The sequence below is a fragment of the Carcharhinus amblyrhynchos genome, chromosome 16 (genome assembly GCF_965287045.1).
Source record: "Carcharhinus amblyrhynchos chromosome 16, sCarAmb.v2.hapA, whole genome shotgun sequence".
Classification (NCBI taxonomy): domain Eukaryota; kingdom Metazoa; phylum Chordata; class Chondrichthyes; order Carcharhiniformes; family Carcharhinidae; genus Carcharhinus; species Carcharhinus amblyrhynchos.
The window spans coordinates 18,719,068-18,742,921 of NC_137339.1; the positions used below are offsets into that span (position 1 = coordinate 18,719,068).

Genomic DNA, 23,854 nt, shown 5'->3' on the forward strand with positions numbered 1-23,854 from the left:
CACAATGTTATAGACCAGTTAGTTTAACGTCTGTTGTAGGTAAAATGTTAGAATCTGTCATCAAGGAGGAAATAGCGAGGCATCTTGAGGGGAATTGCTTGATAGAGCAGACGCAGCACGGTTTCGTTAAGGGGAAGTCGTGTCTGACAAATTTATTGGAGTTCTATGAGGATGTGTTTAGGGCGATGGATAGAGGAGAGCCGGTGGATGTGGTCTTTCTTGATTTTCAGAAGGCGTTTGACAAGGTACCTCACAAGAGGTTATTGCAGAAGGTAAGGGGGCATGGAGTTGGGGGTAGGGTGTTAGCGTGGATAGAGGATTGGTTGTCAAATAGGAGGCAGAGAGTGGGGGTTAATGGGTGCTATTCGGATTGGCGGTTGGTGACTAGTGGCGTGCCCCAGGGGTCGGTGCTGGGGCCTCAGCTATTTACCATTTATATAGATGATCTGGAGGAGGGAACCGAGCGTATGGTGTCGAAATTTGCTGATGACACCAAGATTGGTGGAACGGCAAATTGCGCGGACGGTGTGGAGAGTCTGCAGAAGGATCTAGATAGGCTGAGCGAATGGGCCAGGAAATGGCAAATGGAATTTAATGTTGGCAAGTGTGAGGTGGTCCACTTTGGTAGGAAGAATGGTAGGAAGGACTATTTCTTATGTGGCGAAAAGCTGCAGCAGGCGACAGTGCAGAGGGACCTCGGGGTCCTTGTGCATGAGTCGCAAAAACCCAGCCTGCAGGTGCAGCAGGTGGCCAGGAAGGCTAATGGGATGCTGGCCTTCATAGCGAGGGGGATTGAATATAAAAGTAGGGAGGTCTTGCTGTGCCAAATAGGGCATTGGTGAGACCGCAGCTGGAGTACTGTGTGCAGTTTTGGTCACCGCACTTACGCAAGGATATTTTGGCCTTGGAGGGAGTGCAGAGGAGGTTTACTAGGCTGATACCGGAGTTGAGGGGGTTGAGCTATGAGGAGAGGCTGAATAAACTAGGCTTGTACTCGTTAGAGTTTAGAAGAATGAGGGGAGATCTCATTGAGATGTATAAGATGATGAATGGGATGGCTAGGATAGAGGTGGAGAGGCTCTTCCCGCTCAAAAAGGACAGTAGGACTAGGGGGCACAGCCTCAAGATAAGGGGGGAGGGGGGGGGGGCGCAGTTTAGAACAGAGTTGAGGAGGAACTTCTTCACTCAAAGGGTGGTGAATCTCTGGAATTCTCTGCCCGTTGAGATGGTGGAGGCTGCCTCGCTAAATATTTTTAAGATGCGAGTTGATGGGTTTTTGATAAGCGAGGGGATTAAGGGTTATGGGGAGAGGGCGGGAATGTGGAACTGAGCCACGACAGATCAGCCATGATCTTAGTGAATGGCGGGGCAGGCTCGAAGGGCTAGATGGCCTACTCCTGCTCCTATTTCTTATGTTCTTATGTGTTAGCCAGTGTAACGGTCTTGCTCCTCCAATCCACAACAATAATTTTAAACTGAACCTTTCTTTTTCAGATGCTCATCTGGTTATAAATTAGCCATAGTCTGCGAGAGACTGTAGGCATTCTCTCTCTGTTTCAAGAGAGACAAGCAGTTATAGCTCGAAGGTCACCACTGACTCAAGCATAGTGGACAAGAAATGTCTCCCACTCTTACCGCCAGCCATGGGTGAGTTGGAAAGCTCAGCAGGGACAAAATCAAATGGTTTGCCCACATAATGAATTTGGATTTGATTTATTGCTGTCCCTTGTGTTAGTATACAGTGAAAAGTATTGTCTCTTGCACACTATACAGACAAAGCATACCGTACATAAAGAAGGAAAGAAGAGGGTGCAAAATGTAATGTCATCTTCATGTAGATGAAACATCAACTTAATATCATTGTTACAGAGTTTAAAAGAGTTAGAGTAGAGTTTTACACAGAATGAGAGTAAAAGATAGAATGGAAGGGTATGCTGGACACAACTTGCAAGAAGTTGCCGTGTTCCAGCACCACCTTGGTTTAGACACATGTTTCCATGGTCAACAAGTGCTGGAGTAAGACTTGAAGACTTAGAGCCAGGGTCACTACCCACTGAGACACAAACCATTCCTCTCTTCAGATGTACCCTTGTACATAATTGACATAGAGTCCTTTTTTTTGTAAGCTAGCAATCCAGATCCCACACATTACTGAACTCCGATTTGAATATTAAAAGGGCCTATTTTCTGAAACAGGAAAATGAACCCATCAGCGGGATCTGTACAGGATGGCAAAAACTGGATCTAGAGCAGGTACAGGAAAGTAAATACTCCCACATAATTTACAAGATTTACACTGTACCTGCTGGCATATCTCATGAAAACCACCTCCCCCCCCCCATTTTGTTTTGCTACTAAGACCTTAGTCAAATTAAAGGAGTATGCAGCAAAAAGACAAATAGTAATCCCGGTTTGAATAGCAATGTGTGTTCTAATTAGTTTAAGATAACTTAAACAAACAATGCACTAGGAAAGTATAGTCAGCAGGGGTAGGTTTCACTTTGGGCACAGGCAGAAAGTGGTTACACCCCATACTACTTTCTGTCTGTTGACTTCAGTGATGTAGAACAAGTGGCCAACCCACCCCACCAGTTTTGTACCACACCCAAAGTGAAACCAAGTGAAAATTGCCTATCTATTTCTGGAGGAGGCCAATTATAGTTTTAAAAATATGCAAAATTAAGACAGGGCTGATATCTCACCCAATGTGCTTTAATAGGTTATGAGTAGAGAATGTAATGTTGTTGAGCATTATTTTCATACTCACTAATTACCATCACCATAAGAGCAAGAGTAGGCCATTCGGCCCCTCAAACCTGAACTACCATTCAACTAAATCATGGCTGATCATCTGTCTCAATGCCTTTTTCTCACACTATCCCCACATGGAATCACAGAATCCCTAGAGTGCAGAGAGGCCATTCGGCCCATTACATCTGGCACCGACTCAGAGCATCTTATCCAGGCCCTCTTCCTCACCCTACCCCTGTAACCCCACACCTTTCCCATGGCTAATCCATCTGAACTACAGATCTTGGGACATTAAAAGAGGCAATTTATCATGACCAATTGACACATCTTTGGACTGCGATAGGAATCTGGAGCATCCAGAGGAAACCCACACAGACATGGGGAGAATGTGCAGACTCCACACAGACAGCCACCCAAGGCTGTAATCAAACCTGGGTCCATGGTGCTGTGACGCAGCAGTGTTAACCACTGTGATACAGTGCTGTCCCATTGATGTCATTAGTATATAGAAATCTATTGATTTGCATCTTGAATATTAAGTAAAGTTTATTTATTAGTCACAAGTAGGCTAATATTAACACTGCAATTAAGTCAGCCAAGCTGGGAATTGAACCCAGGTCTCCAGTGATCTGAGGCAGCAGTGCTAACCAGTGAGTCACCATGCCACCACAGTGTACTCAATGGCCAAACCACCACAATCCTCTTGAGTAGAGAATTCCAAAGATTCATTCATCTCAGTTATAATCGACTTGCGCCTGATGCTGAGACTGAATATCCTGGTTTGAGACCTTCCCCAGGCAGGGAAAAAAATGCTTTTTGCATCTACCCTGTGTAGACCTTTAAGATTTTTTTAAGTTTGTGTAAAAAAGGATTATGCTCCCTTTTGGAAGAAAAACTTGTTGGTGATCTCCATGTGAGATGAAGGAGTAATTAAGATTCTTCCAGTTAAAGGCCATAATTAACATTCAAGACTTGTGCATTTTTAAACTCTGCACCTTCTGCAACTTGAAGCCTGGGTGGATAAATCAAGAAAGGCAAGTAAAGCAACAAATAATACCAGAAAACAAAGAGTAAAGAAATGGGAACTCTTGAATAAAGACAAAGCCAAAACATCTGAAAACATCAGTCACTCGTGGTCCTTCGAGTTGTCAAGTCAAGGCGAAAGACAGGTATTTATTCTGAAACAGCAAAGCCTCGGGATCCAAGGTAGTCACTGCCTTTTGACAGGATGTCCAACAGTGGCATGGTGGCAGTGGTTAACTGCTGCCTCACAGCACCAGGGACCCGGGTTCAATTCCCGGCTTGGGTCACTGTCTGTGTGGAGTCTGCACATTTTCCCTGTGTCTGCGTGAGATTCCTCCGGGTGCTAGGATTTCCTCCCAAATTCTAAAAGACGTGCTGGCTGACCTGAACAGGCGTCATAGTGTGGCAACTAGGGGAACTTCATAGCAACTTCATTGCAGTGTTAATGTAAGCCTTACTTGCGACTAATAAATAAACTTCACCTTAAACTTGAAATTCTGTCATGGGATATTGGCCTATGAATGTTTAACGTCCTGGAATGGATTATTCCCACCCAAATGCAGGCCGAGGCTTTTTTTCCCCCCAACTACTCCACATTTGAATCTCTCTCTTCAGGTTTCTTTTCCTGCCACAGCACCAAATCAGCTGGAACCAAATCCGACGCGATTACGATCCTGGTGTATTATCCTTTCTCAAACTCACCGCAACCTTTGAAATTATCGACTATATCACCCTCCTTGACGATTTCTTCTCCGTGTTTCAGATCAAGGGGACTGCCCTCCCCGGGTTTCACTCTGCCAAACAACTTGTAATCAGAGCATCTCCAGAAATGACATCTGAACTCCCCTCAACCGCCCCCCTCCAAAGACCCATCCGCTTCCTCATCCACATGCTGCCCACAACAGTATTATCAGCATACACACAGCATACATGATAATGCTACAAGTCAAGTGCTGATAAATGGGACTAGGTGTGAGATCAGGTGTTTCTCACGTGTTAGTGCAGAGTCGATGGGCTGAAGGGCCTCTTCTGCACTGTATTTTTCCACGGTTCTATGAATTCAGCTCCCACACAGCTGCTAATGCCACCTCCCGATGCTTCCCCAATGCATCTCAATTTGTCCATAGCAACATCATATTGGAACAGAGGGGCTTCAAGTTGCCGAGGTGGGATGTTTAAAAGGCTCACCTTGATGCTGTGAGTTCGCAAACTGCCGACCACACAATTGCAAACAATAGTATGAGGCAGGGAGAAGGAAACTGCACATGCAGCAACACAGTGGAGGAGGGAACTCTTTAAAGTGGATGATTCATAGAATAGATTAGGTAGAACAGACATTAGATAAATCAGAAATTCTAAAACAGCCGAGGTTACATTAGAATGAAGCTGGCAGTATCTTACCTGTAGGTCTTATGGAGTTCGACCACCCTCTCCTCCAGTTCTTTTGTTTGGTTTGGCGCAAAGCGAATTTCACTGACGTAGTCAGGTCCATATTCCTCAGGATCATAGTCTCCCAGTTCTGCCTGAACAGTGTACGAACCCAACAGAGCATGTGTAACGAAAGAGCAAGGCAGTCGCCCAGAGATAATGTCATCTCTCAGCTGCAGGCACAGGTAATACCTGAAGTAGAACAGAACCAATAAAGCAATGACTTGTGAAACAACTGTATGTCAAATACTAGGTTCGCAGTTGATCAGTTCCGGTATACTGAACCGCACCAGGCTGGAAACAAAGCACTGTTCCCTTGTTGATAAGGGAACAAGTTCAACATTACGATGTCACGGTTGACAATGACGTCAACATTCAACAGGGGCAGCACAATGTTTAGCACTGCTGCCTCACAGTACCAGGGACCCGGGTTCAATTCCGGCCTTGACTGACTGTGCGGAGTTTGCACATTCTCCCCATGTCTGCATGGGTTTCCTCTTAAGATGTGCAGGTTGCATGGACTGGCCATGCTAAATTGCCCCTTTGTGTCCAAAGGTTGTATAGGTTCAGGGGATTAGCCTTGGTTACGGGATAGGCCTGGGTAAACTGTTCTTTCGGAGAGTGGATGTAGAGCCGATGGGCCTCCTTCTGCACTGTAGGGATTCTATGGTTCTTCTATGATGAGCCGATCACTCTTGGACTTGGATTCAAATCCAACCCAGACTAAAGGTATGAAGGTCCTTCCTTTCTCCTGGCACTAATTGCCGAGTGAGCACAAGTACTTGTAATTAATTGGATACTAATCAGATAAATGCCTCGCTGTGACACTGGGCAATGTAGGGTACTTGCTGGCATTTAGAAGGACGAGGGAGGATCTCATTGAAACTTACAGAATACTGAAAGGCTTGGACAGATTGGACATGGGAAGAAATTTCCATTAGTAGGAGATCTAGGATCAGAGGGCACAGTTTCAGAGTAAAGAGATGATCCTTTATAAGTGAGGCAAGGAGGAATTTCTTCAACCAGAGGGTCTGGTGAATCTGTGGAATTCATTGCCACAGAAAGCTGTGGTGGCCAGGTCACTGAGTACAGTTAAGACGTTGGCAGATAGATTCTTGATTGGTAAGGAGATCAAAGGTAATGGGGAAAAAGCGGGAGAATGGGGTTGAGAACCTTGTCAGTCAATACTGAATGGAGGATCAGAATTGATGGGCTGACTGGCCTAATTCTGCTCTTGTAGTCTTAGGGTCTTCTGAAGTCAGAGCTGAGACACATTAAGAAGTCTCATAATACCAGGTTAAAGTCCAACAGGTTTATTTGGTAGCACAAGCCACAAGCTTTCGGAGCGCTGCCCCTTCATCAGGTGAGTGGGAGTTGTGTTCACAAACAGAGCATATATAGACACAAACTCAATTTACAAGATAATAGTTGGAACGCAAGTCTTTACAGGTAATCAAGTCTTAAAGGTGCAGACAATGAGTGGAGAGAAGGTTAAGCACAGGGTAAAGAGATGTGTATTGTCTCTCGCCAGGACAGTGAGAGAGATTTTGCAAGCTCGGGTAAGTCGTGGGGGACTGGGCAGGATGAAGAGGTCCAGATCTACTTTCAGTTATATTATACCCGACTCAGGAAGAGCTTAATTCCAAAACTGGGTTCTCCGATGAAAAATTATCCATCTCCCAGCATCAACATTTCTTATTTTTCCATGCACAAGAATGGTTTGGCACCTTGACAAGTTAATAAAATATAAATCACATAGAAATGTACCGCCGTGTCTTTTTGCCCGGGAATGGCTGACAAAAATGATTGCAACAACAATCTCTCTCTCTTTGTGGAATACTTCTTCACAAAGAAATTATCTGTTTGGGCAGAAAACTTGTGTTCAAAACACTTTGATCCATTTGTGCCGAGTAACGTGTGCAACTCTTCTGCAGGATTTTACTGCAACTTTCCGTCAAAACAAACCAGTTTTAGCAAGTTCAGGGGCGGATGGGAGGGGCGGGGGGAATCCCACTCACTCAAGTGGTTAAACATTTGCTTGCTAAAGTAGAAGGTCAAGAGTTCATATTTCAGTGTTGCTTTTCAGAGACTCATGCTTGGCTCAGCTGGCTGGGTTTTTAAACTTCCCTTCTCCACCAGCGCATACACAAAAGTAAGAGCCTCTGCCTCTGCAAAGGAGGGCAGCTGAGGCAGGCTCTCACTGTTCGGTCATGATGCCTCATCGCACCTCAAGCAGCCTTTAGGGGTGGTTAGCACTGCTGCCTCGCAGTGCCAGGGACCCAGGTTCGATTCTGACCCAGGGTGACTATCTGTGTTGAGTTTACACATTCTCCCCGTGTCTGAGTGGGTTTCCTCCAGTTTCCTCCCACACTCCAAAGATGTGTGGGTTAGGTTGACTGGCCATGCCAAATTGCCCCTTAGTGTGGGGGATTTGAAAAGTAAATACATGGGGTCACAGGGACACAGGGATAGGGCTTGAGTGGGATTGTTGCCAGAGCAGGCCCAATGGGCTGAATGGCTTCCTTCTGCACCGTAGGGATTCCATGATTATCACACAGCAAGCATACAAAAATCAACAGCACGCAGAAGTGCCTTGCCCTCTTGGTTGCAGAGGTGTTTGCGTTAAGAAAACGCTAATGAAGAATGGTTTCCAGCCTTCTGTATTTCTCTGCTTATAACCAAACTGAAATGGTAACATAATCAGAGTGGCCCTCATTGCATTTCCAAGCGTTTATGCAGGTTGATCTAATAAATGAACTGAGATTAAGCCCATGTGTCACATAATATGTGTAAATGGAAAACTGGTATCCTTAAAAGGCAGTAGTCACAGCTCTCCTCTGTACAGTGAGTCAGTTTTACAGCGTTGGTGTTCAGTATCTGGTTGTATTCCAAACCCATTGCTTAAAAAAAGTATCAGACTTTTTTTCCTACCTTCACGTGGCAAATCCCAACAAAGACTGAATTTAAAAAAAAATATAGGCCATGGCAAAGCTAAGTACACATCAATCACGCTAATCATATCATGAAGCCAACATGTTTCATGAGGGTGAACTTGACTTATGTCTTCAAGGGACATTCTTGGCCTTTCTTGCCACATCACAGCAAACCTACAGCGCTTTGTGAAAGTAAATGCTCCCTAATTGTCACAGTTGCCATGGAGAAATCCTTTTCCGTTGTTAAAAATGTATTTTTAAAAATAAATGGCAGCAGATATTCAACGGAGCAAAATGAGCATCCTTAAAATGCAAGAAATGTGTGTGGTGAAAGATCAAATGCATACACAAATACGTTCAGGAATGATTGAGTGTGCATTCATGAATCAAAAATGGCTCAAGCTCACCTTGTTATATCTTCAGAGAGCTGGGTTGGATCTGGGGGATAGAACTTCACTGTGTATGCAAAATGCCAAGGGCCACCTGTAGAGAAAGGAAGGCCAACAACAGAAAGGAAGAATCAAGGATAATTCAAAAGAGAGCTATTGTTTATAGCCTTGACTTTAACTACCTTGTGAAAAGGAAGCCAGAAGCTGCCTTTCCATCCTTTAAATGGACTGAGATGGAGAAAAGCTGGTGGTAATTAAAAACTACTGCCATTTGCAGCAAAAATGTGCTTTTTTCTAAAGACATACATACACCACCAACAGGCAAACTTGATGCATCCATTCCAATGTTATAAAAACCCACACAGTGGCATGGTGGTTAGTTAGCACTGCTGCCTCACAGCTCCAAGGACCAGGGACCAATTCTGGCCTTGGGTGACTGTGAGATTGCACATTCTCCTAGTGTCTGCTGCGGTTTCCTCCCACGTTCCAAAGATGAGCGGGTTAGGTGGATTAGCAGTGCTAAATTGCTCCTCAACATCAAGGAGATTAGCAGTGTAAATACACGGGGTCACAGGGATTGTTCCTGGTGCAGCACGATTGGCCGCATGGCCTCTGTCTGCACTGTAGGGATTAGTGTCCCAAGATGTATAGGTTAGATGGATTAGCCATGGTACAGGTGTGGGGTTACAGGGTTAGGACATGGGTATGATACTCTGTCAGAGAGTCAGTGCAGATTCGATGGGTCACGTGTCCTCTTCTGCACCGCAGGGTGTCTATGACTTGCACACGACAATGAAAATAGGAACAAAAACAGAAAATGCTAGACAATCGTTGCGCTCTGACAAAGGGTTATCCAGACTACAAAGGTTGGCTCTGTTCTCTCTCCACAGATGCTGTCAGACCTGCTGAGGTTTTCCAGCATTTTCTGTTTTAGTTTCAGATTCCAGCATTCGCAGTATTTATTTATCTCAACGGAAAAAGGAACATTGTCCTAGCAGGGAATATGAAAAGGTGGTTAAAATTAACTTCTAGCATCTCAGCCCTTTCAGACATAGAATCATAGAACCCTACAATGCAGAAAGAGGCCCTTTGGCCCATCGAGTCTGCACTGACCACAGTCCCACCCAGGCCCTACCCCCACATCCCTACGTATGACAGGTCAGGGAGCAGGACGGTCTTTCAGACTTGCAATACATTTCACTTTGATGTCCTGGGTCAGTCACTGCAGAACAGATCCAAAACTATGGATCTCTATACATTTTGAAAATATACGACTTTGGTTATGAGCACAGGATATTGTCAGTTCATGTCCTAATCAAGATTATAATCTATGACGGAGTGCGCTGTGCTATTAGATAAGATCTGTGATGGAAATGTCAAAATCTGTAAGTAACCAATAATGTTCTTGATTAATAAGGGGACCTGGGGTTATAGGAAAAAGGCAGGGGAATGGGAAAGAGGAAAACATCAGCCACGATTGAATGGTGAGGCAGACTCGATGGGCCGAATGGCCTAATTCTGCTCCTATGTCTTATGGTCTTCATTCTAACGTGTGATTGTAAAATATTCATGGTTGAATAACTGCATTTTTTATTTTGCGATTTCTCTGACAAAATTTATAAAATTATATCCCATCAAACAGAATAAAAAGTAACCCACTTTTATTTAAGGCTTTTCTTCAAGACATCCTGCAGGGAAAAAAATTAATTAATTTGTGGTTCAATTCAACTAATTTATAGCCAATTATTGCGGGACTCTTCACAATCAGATTTTGTAACTTAAACTGGCATGTTAAATTGCATGGTAATGGGAGACAAAGTACATTTAGTGAATCATTAAGACAAATTGAAGTCTTAAAAGTACAATATAAAAGGGAGTTAAAATAGAACTTTTGTTGAAAACTCAAATTGTGAAGATTACAAACAAATGGATAGAATGGTGGCACAGTGGTTAGCACTGCTGCCTCTCAGCATCAGGGACCCGAGTTCAATTCTGGCCTCGGGTCACTGTCTGTATGGAGGCTGCACGTTCTCCCTGTGTCTGCGTGGGTTTCCTCCGAGTGCTCTGGTTTCCTCCCACAGTCCCAAAGATGTGTACGTTAGGCTGACTGGCCGTGCTAAATCGCCCCCAAGTGTCAGGGAGAATTAGGAGGATAAAAATTAAGGGGATAGGGCCTGGGTGGGATTGCTGTCAGTGCAGGCTCGATGGGACGAATGGACTCTGTACTGTAGGGATTCTATGATCCTTTGAAATCCAGCCTGTCTGTCTAATCCACGTTAGGTTAATTGACCATGTTAAATTACCCCTTCACGTCAGGGTAAATACATGAGGTTATGGGAATGGGGCCTGGGTGAGATTGTGGTCGGTGCAGACTCGATGGGCCGAATGGGCTCCTTCTGCACTGTCAGGAATCAATGATCCCATGAAATCCAGCCCGTCTGATTGCTTTTGAATTCACACCAGTTCTCAGGTGTTATGGTACTTAATTATCTTCTCCTTGATAATTGTAAAAAAAAAGCAAACATTGGGCTTGCTGTGTTCATTTCCGAAGAATGGCCTCATTCCGTGCTGTAGTTATTCTCCTCTGTTTCTACGTTTTCCAGTTAGGGCATAAGATTGAATTTTGTAACAACACGGTAGCACAGTGGTTAGCACTGCTGCTTCACAGCTCCAGGGACCTGGGTTCGATTCCTGGTTTGGGTCACTGTCTGTGTGGAATTTGCATGTTCTCCCCATGTCTGCATGGGTTTCCTCTGGGTGCTCCGGTTTCCTCCCACAGTCCAAAGATGTGCGGGTTAGGTTGATTGGCCATGCTAAAGTTGCCCTTAGGGTCATGAGATGCGTAGGTTAGAGGGATTAGTGGGTAAATATGTAGGGACATGGGTGTAGGGCCTGAGTGGGATTGTGGTCGGTGCAGACTCGATGGGCCGACTGGCCTCTTTCTGTACTGTAGAGATTCTATAATTCTATAAAATAAATGAGCATCAGAATCCGATGCAATATGCGACAGGACAGAATTTTACTGATAAAAGGAAAGATAATTTCAGAACTGTCATTTAATCTTGAAAATAATGCTCTTTAATAACTCTGCACAGACAGATTTATTTTAGACCATCTCAGATATATATGGCCTGCAGCATAATCTTCAAATCAATTCTACTTCAGATCTTCTCTGTGAACCGCTCTACACACAGTGCAATTGCCTGCACAGATAGTACAAACAATTTTATAATGCACCTATGCTTTTAAAAAAACCTAGCAGCCAATTTCTACTTTTAAAATGTTTCCAAATAGGACCCATTTGTTAAGATTGATTCGTGTAGTTCATAACAACAGACCCTTAAGTAGAGTTTTTTTCTCACCAAATTGGCTTCAAACAATTTGAGTCTTCCCTGATGAAAGCAGAATAGCAATTCTCTGCTTTGCAAGTGGGGATAAATAAATCAATTATGACCACTGTGAAAATGTAAAACTGAAATCACAACACTTCTGCACAAGAGAGGCAAGAAATTGACAATGAAGTGTACACATGCATTAAAAATGAAACAGCAACAACAAGAGATAAAATTATCACAAGAAAGGTGACAGCGTCAAGTCTGAAGGACAATGAATCATAGAATCACTACAGAACAGGAGAAGACTATCTGGCTGATCGAGTCTGCACCGACTCCCCAACTGAGCAGCTTACCCAAAGCTCTGTTCCCGTAACCCCTTGTACTTATCCTGCTGATCCCCCTAACCTATAGATCTCGGGACAATTTACAACAGCCAATACACCTAACCCTCACATCTTTGGACTGTGGGAGGAAACCGGTGCACCCGGAGGAAACCCACGCAGACACAGGGGGAATGTGCAAACTCTGCACAGACAGTGACTCCGAGGCTGGAATCAAACCTGGGGCCCTGGCACTGTGAGATGGCAGTGCTAACTACTGTGCCATCAGTCTATTGAAGACAATAATCATTTTAAATAAAAGTGACAGTTAGATACATGGCAATTAAGAGAGATGAAAATAAATCAGCTTTGTTTACTCAAGAATGCACAGGCATCAAATTCAGTTCTGTGCCCATGGCCGTAAGTCGCTGAAACACAGGAGATACTGGAGATATTGAAATTATTGCCTCAATACAGCTTAAGTAAATGGATAGTCATAAAGCTCATTCCCAAGAAGCATAAAAGACTCACTTCTGATTTGTTTCTTTATATCTTTTGATGGGTCCAGCCAATTCTGAAAACAGAAAGAACATTATCAAAAAGACAATAGGCATATTTTCATGCATTCAAACTTACACAAAACCTATCTTCAATTGCAGCTCTTAATAATATCTAAATGTCTCACAGTGAGTTTTGTAAAGTTTATAAGGAAATATGTAAATATTGTCCAAATTGTCATTGAAATGCCATCATTGTATTGTTGCAATTAGCATGTATAATAGGAGCCAGTTATTAAGAGGGCAAGAGCTATCATTCTGTGCTATCAGGAAATGGGAAAATTTGAAATCAAACTATTTTGCCAAAACGTGATGAAAATAGCACTGATAAGAACATAAGAAATAGGAGCAGGAGTAGGCCATCTAGCCCTTCGAGCCTGCCCCGCCATTCAATAAGATCATGGCTGAACTGAAGTGGATCAGTTCCACTTTCCCACTCTCTCCCCATAACCCTTAATTCCCTTGTCTGTCAAAAACCTAGCTACCCGTGACTTAATTATATTTAGCGAGATAGCCTCCACCACTTCAATGGGCAGAGAATTCCAGAGATTCACCATCCTATGAGTGAAGAAGTTCCTCCTCAACTCCGATCTAAACTGCTCCCCCCTTATCTTGAGGCTGTGCCCTCTAGTCCTGTTATCCTTTCTAAGCAGGAAGAATCTCTCCACCTCTACCCTATCCATCCCTTCCATTATCTTATACGCCTCTATAAGATTCCCCCCTCATCCTTCTAAACTCCAACAAGTACAGACCCAGTCTATTTAGTTCTCTCTTCATAGTCCAACCCCCCGGCTAGCACTTAATATAAAAAAGGATAGCAAGAGTTTTTATAAATATATAAAAAGGAAGAGGCTGGCTAGGGTGAACGTTGGTCCTTTAGAGGATGAGAAAGGGGAGCTAGTGGTAGGGGATGGGGATATGGCGAAGGTCTTGAATAACTTTTTTGTTTCTGTCTTCACGGAGGAGGACGTGAATAATTTGCCGGGTGTTAGCGATGGAAAGGTGGTAGGAATGGAGGGTCTTAATGACATTACTGTTACTAGAGAGGTGGTGCTCGATAGACTGGAGGGGCTGATTGTGGACAAGTCCCCAGGACCGGATGGAATGCATCCGAGGGTTCTGAAAGAAATGGCGGAGGTGATAGTGGATGCCTTGGTGGTTATTTTCCAGACGTCGCTGGATTCCGGGGAAGTGCCGGAAGATTGGAAAACGGCTAATGTTACGCCGTTGTTTAAGAAGGGTGCCAGGCAAAAGGCGGGGAATTATAGGCCGGTTAGTTTAACGTCTGTGGTAGGTAAAATGTTAGAATCCATCATTAAGCAGGAAATTGCGAGGCATCTTGAAGGGAATTGCTTGATAGGGCGGACGCAACACGGTTTCATTAAAGGGAAGTCGTGTCTGACAAATTTACTGGAGTTCTATGAGGATGTGTCTAGGGCAGTGGATAGAGGAGAGCCGGTGGATGTGGTCTTTCTGGATTTTCAGAAGGCGTTTGACAAGGTACCTCACAAGAGGTTATTGCAGAAGGTCAGGGGACATGGAGTTGGGGGTAGGGTGTTAGCGTGGATAGAGGATTGGTTGTCAAATAGGAGGCAGAGAGTGGGGGTCAATGGGTGCTATTCGGATTGGCGGATGGTGACTAGTGGGGTGCCCCAGGGGTCGGTGCTGGGGCCTCAGCTATTTACCATTTATATAGATGATCTGGAGGAGGGAACCGAGTGCAGGGTGTCGAAATTTGCTGATGACACCAAGATTGGGGGAACGGCAAATTGTGCGGAGGGTGTGGAGAGTCTGCAGAAGGATCTAGATAGGCTGGGCGAATGGGCCAGGAAATGGCAAATGGAATTTAATGTTGGCAAGTGTGAGGTGGTCCACTTTGGTAGGAAGAATGGTAGGAAGGACTATTACTTACGTGGCGAAAAACTGCAGCAGGCGACGGTGCAGAGGGACCTCGGGGTCCTTGTGCATGAATCGCAAAAACCCAGCTTGCAGGTGCAGCAGGTGGTCAGGAAGGCGAATGGGATGCTGGCCTTCATAGCGAGGGGGATTGAATATAAAAGTAGGGAGGTCTTGCTGCAGCTGTATAGGGCATTGGTGAGGCCGCAGCTGGAGTACTGTGTGCAGTTTTGGGCGCCGCACCTGCGCAAGGATATTTTGGCCCTGGAGGGAGTGCAGAGGAGGTTTACTAGGCTGATACCGGAGTTGAGGGGATTGAGCTATGAGGAGAGGCTGAATAAACTAGGCTTGTACTCGTTAGAGTTTAGAAGAATGAGGGGAGATCTCATTGAGACGTATAAGATGATGAATGGGATGGATAGGATAGAGGTGGAGAGACTCTTCCCGCTCAAAAAAGACAGTAGGACTAGGGGGCACAGCCTCAAGATAAAGGGGAGGCGGTTTAGAACGGAGTTGAGGAGGAACTTCTTCACTCAAAGGGTGGTGAATCTCTGGAATTCTCTGCCCGTTGAAGTGGTGGAGGCTGCCTCGCTAAATATTTTTAAGAAGCGGGTTGATGGGTTTTTGATAAGAGAAGGGATTAAGGGTTATGGGGAGAGGGCGGGAAAGTGGAACTGAGCCACGACAGATCAGCCATGATCTTATTGAATGGCGGGGCAGGCTCGAAGGGCTAGATGGCCTACTCCTGCTCCTATTTCTTATGTTCTTATGTTCTCATCCCCGGTATCAGCCTAGTGAACCTCCTCTGCACTTCCTCCAAGGCCAAAATATCCTTGCGCAAGTGCGGCGACCAAAACTGCACACAATACTCCAGCTGCGGCCTCACCAATGCCCTGTACAGTTGCAGCAAGACCTCCCTGCTTTTATATTCTATCCCCCTCGCTATAAAGGCCAGCATTCCATTCGCCTTCTTGATCACCTGCTGTACCTGCAGACTGGGTTTTTGCGACTCATGCACAAGGACCCCCAGGTCCCTCTGCACCGTAGCATGCTGCAGCTTTTCGCCCTTTAAATAGTAATCCCTCCTACTATTATTTCTGCCAAAGCGGATAACCTCATACTTGCTAACATAGTACTCCATCTGCCAGGTCCTCGCCCACTCGCTCAGCCTATCTAGATCCCTCTGCAGACTTTCCACACCCTCCGCGCAATTTGCTTTTCCACTCATCTTCGTGTCATCAGCAAATTTCGTCACCCTACACTCAGCCCCCTCCTCCAGATCATCTATATAAATGGTAAATAGCTGTGGCCCCAGCACCGATCCCTGTGGCACTCCACTAGTCACCAATCGCCAATCAGAATAGCACCCATTGATACCAACTCTCTGCTTCCTATTAGACAACCAATCCTCTATCCACGCTAACACCTTACCCCCAACTCCATGCACCCTAACCTTCTGAAGCAACCTTTCGTGAGGCGTTTGGCATTGTAATACAAGTCACAGGTTCCGTGATAACTTCATGGAGTTATATTCCAAAATTCTTTGGAGTACAGAGCAATAGGGCCAGAATTCTCCAGTATCGTACACCCCGCGACCACTGCTGGCGACAGTGGTGAATTTGATGCTCAGCCAAATCTCCATTCACAACAGCGGGACTGGACAATCCCAGCCATGGGTGAGGTTGGAGAATTCCAGAAGTATTTCCACCTGCAGCTTTTTCAATTAAAAATCTCACTCTAGCTCTGTTTTATTTGGTTGCAACACCTGTGCCCCTTCATAAAAATAGTAATGCAGATTTGTACTGGTTGGAAAAGCCAGTATTTTTGCTCCTCACACAGCAGGTCCCAGGAGGAGGCCACATGATTCCCTCCAGGATTCCCACCTGCCCCAACTGAGACACGAATTTACGCTGGGGCGGACAAGGCTGTGGGCAGGAGGGCCACCCATCCCTTACTGAGGCCCTCGAGTGGGCGCTTAACGGCCTTTTCTTGCCCTCAGTACTTAGGCTGGTGGGTGGCTGATGACTGAGGGCGAGAAACAGTAAAGCTTCTTGCTCGGGACCTCACGTGGAAAGGGAGAGATGGGGGTGGAAAGGGGTAGGTGCCTCCATCAGATGGTTCCTTCAGACTAGCAGCACCCTCCCTACACAAATGGGGGACCTTCGGACCTCTCTCCCTCACCAGACCCCCCCAACCCCTGCCACTAAATTTACGTGGCCAGTTCAGGATGTCAAATTAGTTCAGGCAAGGCATTCTCAGTGTGCAGATCCACATAATTTCATTTGTGGACAGAATCTAATGAAACTCCAAGGAGCAGAAAATGAGGTGGGCGGAGACACTTAATTGAGCAGGAGGCAAAATGCCAGTATTGCGACTTTGGGATTAAAGTTGGGAAATTGGCAGCAAATTAACGGTGGATTGGGGTTTCCTGCCAACAAGTGGTGGTAATTTATTTCTAATGCATTCGCATGCCATGCACGCTCATTAAAACACGTTATCTTTGCCATTAAGTTGGCACCAAATAAGAAACCAGGGACAAAGAAGTGTCTGCCAGCCTACACACCTCCCTTGAAAAAAATAAATGTACCTTTGTACTGTGTGAACTGATCTCACAACAGTTCTCCAATGTGACAGCAGGACTATCATGCACTCAGAAGTTAATTCCCCAAACCCCTCCCCCAGCTCCCCAATCTCAACCCAAGCTCGGTTTCGAGGTGGGGGTGACATTTAATGGGATGAGGGGCTGCATTGTGGGCAGGCAGTCACCACCCTGATGATTAAGTCCAACGCTGGAAGGCCCACGAGCAGCCTTCCTGCCTGGGTGACAATCAAGGTCCTCAACTAAGTGGGCAATTACTGCCCACTCAACAGCCTTGCCCTTTGGGGGATGGGCTACCTCAGAAGCCCAGAAGGTTGGGCAGGGGAGGATTTGGGGTGGGGGGGGGAGGCAGCTCTCTCAACCAAAGGCACCCAGTATTAGGAAATGGGGAGGATGGTTGTGGGCATGGATTGTTGATATGGGCCTTGGGAGGAATTTTCCGGACTATCCCAGGGACCCCCTAGCACCCAGAGCCCAGCAGATGTGTTATCGACAGCAGCCGTCACCTTTCCAGCAGTGTTGATGTTTAAGGGATAGTTGGCAGTGCCCAGAGAGAGATGGGATTTCCAACCCCAGGGTTCTTAATCATGGGGAAGGCCTCAAGCAAGTGTCCATCAGACACTTTAAATGTCCGATGGACACTTAAAAAAAAAATCGAGAAAATTGGAATCGCATTTAGCATTAAGTAAAATATCATTCACCTTCTGGCTTTCAGAATCACAGAACGTCAGTCCGTAGTAGTCCTTTTCCAGCAGGTTTAGATGCTCGCAGACCAGATCAAACAACACTTGCCCTTTGGCACGTTTCTAGGGGTTTGATAAAAAGAACAATGTTACGAAACGTGGAATGGCTGTTGAAAGTATGTGTCTTTGTCAAGGCAAGCACATGAAATCCATTGGCAAGATTCAAGCTCCATACAGGTGTTTATGGAGCTGCTTTTAGCCCTCTGTAAAAGGTAACTACTTGCATTCTACAAAGCTTCTCAGTCTTGGAATGGTATTTCGACATGATGTGGAGATGTCGGTGTTGGACCTGGGTGGGTACAGTAAGAAGTCTGATAACACCAGGTTAAAGTCCAACAGGTTTATTTGGTAGCACGAGCTCTCCTAGCACTCCAGGGTGATGAAGGAGCAGCGCTCCAAAAGCTTGTGCTACCAAACAAACCTGTTGGACTTTAACCTGGTGTTGTCAGGCTTCTTAGTATTTCAACAGTCAAGAGTTGTGCGATATCTGTGAAAAGTCCAACAGTTGAGATGGAGTGAGTGGATCTGATTGGCAAACTGCTTTTCAAGACACGTGGTAAATTTCGTTATTTAGTAAAAAGAAAGGTGCAAAGCAAAAAAATCTCTACTTGACAATTCTGACTATCTTTCACTGGTTAATAATACAGTACACTACATAATTGACCTCAATGTGGCAGGGTGATAATAGTTCGCTTGCAAAGCAGTATGTAGCTTGTTAATGTAATTAAAAGCCCTACAAGTCCAAAGACCACAGGCTGACTGGAATTTTCCAGACTATCTGAGGGACCCCGTAGCGTCCAGAGCCCAGTAGGTGTCCGGTAGTGGCAACCTGCAGAAAAACTGGGTGGGTCCACCATTCAGAGATCAGTGAGAGCCCCCCCCCCCAATCCATTCCTGCCAGCTGTCAGACCTACATACTTTGACCATAGGCTGCCTGGTGGAAGTATTCCCTCCTCCACAATGGCAGCTTTTTTACTGGTTTGTAAAACTGCGATAAAAGTGCACTGCCACCTTGAGGTTCCTTCTTTCTCTCCCCCTCACCGATATCAGCACTCTGCTGCTCCATTTAGTTTCAGAGGGCCTCTTGGTCACTTTCCAACATTGGGTGCCCTCCCAGCATCCTTGATTAGTTGGCAAGCACACTACCCCACCTTCTCCCCTCACAATCCTACCCAGGCCTCATTCCCTTAACCCCACGTATTTCTCCTGCTGGCCCCTGGCACTAAAAGGCAATTTACCACGGCCAATCAACCTAGCCTGCAAATCCCTGGACTGTGGGAGGGAACTGGAGCACCCAGGGGAAACCCACGCTGACACGGGGAGAATGTGCAAACTCCACACAGACAGTCACTCAGGGCCGGAATTGAACCTGGGTCCCTGCCACTGCGAGGCAGCAATGCTGACCACTGTGCTACTGTGTTGCCATTAATTTGAGATATCTTATGAAGTTTGCATTACCACTCCTTGAATCCAAGAGTGCTTTAAGTGAAACAATCCTTTGTTTGCTGGTTTGATCATTCCCTCAAATGCACTGGGTAACCCAGTGTGACTCAGGGACCCAGTTCTGAGCCCAGGGTGCCAACCCCACTTCAGAATGCCATCCCTGAACGTTTGATTTGTTGCAAAAGAGGGACTATTTATAGGTTCGCTGCGCTCCTCGAATATTTCTGCTCGAATTCCTCCAATCATTTCGGATCACATTTCTCAAACGCCAACATACATTTTGATGACTGCTATTTCAGGTTTGACTTTTAGATCTCTTTGGCAAATTGTTGGACTGTAAAATTACAGAACATTAAAAAAGTTCAAAGGCTTTTCTAACCCAACTACATGCAGAGAATCTTATGATCACAGTTCCCTTTCCCCAAAGTCATCACAGTGTGGGGGAAAATATCACGAGGTAGTTAAATGAACAAATGCAGTAGCAAAACACTTTCTCCATTTAATTTCCTTCACAACTAAAGCACATTATTAATTGGGTTCTAATCTCCTTTGGTAGCACGTGGATTGGTTCGTGCACAATTGCTTGAGATTCGCAGAATCATTAAGGCATGGAGCAAAACCATTTTGATCCCTTTCCACATTATCTTACCACATTGCTGTATCCATTTAATTAGAAACATCATTATCTCAAACGGTGGCACAATGGTTAACAGTGCAATCTCACAGCGTCAGGAACCCATGTTCAATTCTAGCCTCCTATGTCTGCATGGGTTTCCTCCGGGTACCTCCCACAATCCGAAAGATGTGCGGGTTAGGTTAATTGGCCATGCTAAATTGCCCTTCAGAGTCAGGAGGATTAGGAGGGTAAATATGTTGGGTTTCAGGGATAGGATCCAGGCGGGATTGCTTGTCAGTGCAAATGGCCTTGTTCTGCTATGTAGAATCTATGAAAATTTGAGGTCTCCTGGGGGTTGCAATGGATGGAAATATCTTTATAGACAATGTTTAATCTGTATCTTAATTTATGCTTTATTAACTGCAGGCTTTTCAGCTTCCCCTATCAGGCCTTGTTATTCTGAAATTATCCAATTATGAAACATGACTGATTCCCTCTACTTGCCATTTTACTGTTCCCACGTGAGAATTCTAGATTCAAATAAAAAGCAGCTCCAAAGAAGTCAGCAAACAAAAGAATGCTTCCCTTGAAGCACTCCAGGATTCATAAGAACTAGGAGCAGGAGTAGGCCATCCAGCCCTTTCAGCCTGCCCCGCCATTCAATAAGATCATGGCTGATCTGTCGCTGCTCAGTTCCACATTCCCACCCTCTCCCCATAACCCTTAATCCCCTCTCTTATCAAAAACCCATCAACCCGCGTCTCAAAAATATTTAGCGAGGTAGCCTCCCCCACCTCAACGGGCAGAGAATTCCAGAGATTCACCACCCTTTGAGTGAAGAAGTTCCTCCTCAACTCCGCTCTAAACCGACCCCCCCCCCCTTTATCTTGAGGCTGTGCCCCCTAGTCCTACTGTCCTTTCTGAGCGGGAAGAGCCTCTCCACCTCTATCCTATCCATCCCATTCATCATCTTATACGTCTCAATGAGATCTCCCCTCATTCTTCTGAACTCTAACGAGTACAAGCCTAGTTTATTCAGCCTCTCCTCATAGCTCAACCCCCTCAACTCCAGTATCAGCCTAGTAAACCTCCTCTGCACTCCCTCCAAGGCCAAAATATCCTTGCGTAAGTGTGGCGACCAAAACTGTACACAGTACTCCAGCTGCGGCCTCACCAATGCCCTATACAGCTGCAGCAAGACCTCCCTACTTTTATATTCAATCCCCCTCGCTATGAAGGCCAGCATCCCATTAGCCTTCCTGACCACCTGCTGCACCTGCAAGCTGGGTTTTTGCGACTCATCACAAGGGGGAAATGCAAGGGTGGTAGTACAACATCACAAGTCATCTCAAATTAATGGCGGCACGATGGCACAGTGGTTAGCACTGCTGCCAGGCACCCGGGTTCAATTCCGGCTTTGGGTCAATGTGGGGTGTGGAGCTTGCACATTCTCCCTGTGTCTGCGTGGGTTTCCTCCGGATGCTTCAGTTTCCTCCCACATCCTGAAAGACGTGCTGGTTAGGTTGATTGGCCATGCTAAATTGACCCATGGTGTCAGCAAGAGAAATTTATGGGGTTGAGGGGATAGGGCTTGGGTAGGATTGTTATCGGCGCAGGCTCGATGGACCAGGTGGCCTCCTCCTGCACCGTAGGGATTCTATGAAACAGAAAAACATCCCGAGACCAAATGCAGCTCGCAATTCAATTTTGGATCCTAGTCTGCAGCTGACCTCAGGACGGTTTATGATTTGTTCTGCATTCAAGTCTTTTTCCCTTTCACAGTTTCAAAAAAAACATCTGAGGGTGGTGACATTATCAAAAGAAGAATATAAGAAGAGTGTTGAATAGCACAAACAATTAAACTTATCGCGGTAGTAGTAAGTGACAACACGGACTGGATTTCTATTTACCTGACTGGGAGTGGAAGGACAGGGTTGGCTGTAGCGTAGCAGGAGTGGGGGAAATAGTAAAGGCAGGAAACTTAAAGTCAAATATCCCCCCCCCAACGTGCTCGATGGGCCGAATGGCCTTCTTCTGCACTCTCAGATTCTATGATTCTATGTACTCAGGATCTAACAGATATGTGGCAAGGTACTCATCACTGGAATCAATAATCCCCACCTAGATTCAGCTGCCGTGTTTCCAAGTGATCCAGAGTTCCATTTAAAATGATACACAGAAATGAGGCATGACATCTCATTATAATATTTAAAATGAGAACTGCCTGCCCCAGAGCACTATGGTCACACTCATAGTCCAGTTAGTTACACTTACGTAGTTACACTAACGTTGTTAGTTACACTTAAAACTGGAAAGTTGGAATTCTGATTTTTAACACAAACTCCCATAGAAAGCATTCTTTCTGACTGTATCACAGCTTGGTATGGCTCCTGCTCTACCCAACACCAGAAGCAACTACAAAAGGTCCTGAATGTAACCGAATCCATCACGCAAACCATCCTCCCATCCACTGACTCTGTCTACACTTCCCGCTGCCTCGGCAAAGCAACCAGCATAATTAAGGGCCCCACGCACCCCAGACATTCTCTCTTCCACCTTCTGCCAGGAAAAGAAAGTTTAAAAGTCTGAGGACAAGAAACAATACCTTCATTGTATGCTAATACATGTGACAATAATAAAGCAAACCAAATCACCTGATCCAAACCTGCCTGTTTTTTGCAATAATATTCTCCCCTACATGACTTGGACTGGCACCAAAAGTGCATCACCTTCCCCCCATAATGCAGCAGTATAAAGCGCACATCTCTCTCTCACACTGATTCTCTCCATTAGCGCAGCACCAATTTTAGCTCCTTGTCTGATATAAAAGCTTTGAAAGTGCACTGCAAATATACAAATGCCTCATGTTGTTTGTACAAAATCCTTTTGTCTTTTATTTCAATACAGACATCAGCTATGGTTCAACTGGTAGCACTCTTGGTTCTGAATCAAAACGCTGAGAATTCTCCGGTGTTGGATATTCCCTTAGGGAATAACAATCAGGACTGAACCTATCTACAGGGAAAAGAGTTACTGGTTGGGATTTTCACAGCGGCATCCCCTGATTTTGAGTGGAGAGAGGTTCTCTGTCCAGGGTAGAGAGGGGACTCTTGAAGCTGGAGAATCAATAAAAGGTCTTTCAGCAGAAGCAGAATAACAAACTTCAACATAGAGGTGCTTTCTCTCCAACTTTTTTTAATCCAACATAGATACAGCAGCCAGGACATTGATGTGGCAGGAGGAATCTTCGTCAGCGCAGCCTATAGCTATAACCAAAACCATTTCCAGGCAGGCAAAGAGAGATGTCTAAGCCTGTCTGGAATGCTACACCCACCCATTTGCCTGCTGGGTGCACAAATCCAGGCAATTAAACTGTGACTCCCCCTCACCAAACGACCCTAATTAACATCCTGCCTTGTGGTGGCACAACAGGGCGGTGCGATGGCGCAATTGTTGTGAACTGGGTTGGATTCCAACCTTGGGTGAAGATCTGCATGGAGGTTACATGTTCTCCCCGTGTCTGCATGGATTTCCTCCTGATGCTTCAATTTCCTCCCACAGTCCAAAGATGGGCAGGTTAGGTGGATTGGCCATGCCAGATTATCTTCTCGTGCCCAGGGACGAATAGGTTGGGTGATCTGGCCATGGTGGATGTGCAGAATTATGGGATAGGATGCTCTTTCGGAGAGTCAGTGCAGACTCGATGGGCCAAATGGCCTACTTACACACTGTAGAAATTCTGTGGTTCCAGAGTTCACTATTTCAAAAACAATGTGGGAATTTACCCCAATATTCTGACCAATGTTTATCCATCAATTAAC

General features: G+C 45.4%; 1 protein-coding gene across 2 annotated transcripts in view; it reads right to left on the bottom strand.

Annotated features, from left to right (window-relative positions):
• LOC145353870 (uncharacterized) overlaps window positions 1–23,854 on the bottom strand; it is a 282,180-nt gene that overhangs the window by 70,364 nt on the left and 187,962 nt on the right. For both annotated transcript variants that reach the window (XM_080204779.1, XM_080204778.1), the window contains 4 exons: window positions 17,933–18,037; window positions 12,711–12,753; window positions 8,543–8,618; window positions 5,176–5,394 (listed from right to left, as the gene is read on the bottom strand). In XM_080204779.1, the coding sequence (XP_080060905.1) occupies window positions 5,176–5,394; window positions 8,543–8,618; window positions 12,711–12,753; window positions 17,933–18,037 (443 nt within the window). The remainder of the gene's footprint in view (window positions 1–5,175; window positions 5,395–8,542; window positions 8,619–12,710; window positions 12,754–17,932; window positions 18,038–23,854) is intronic.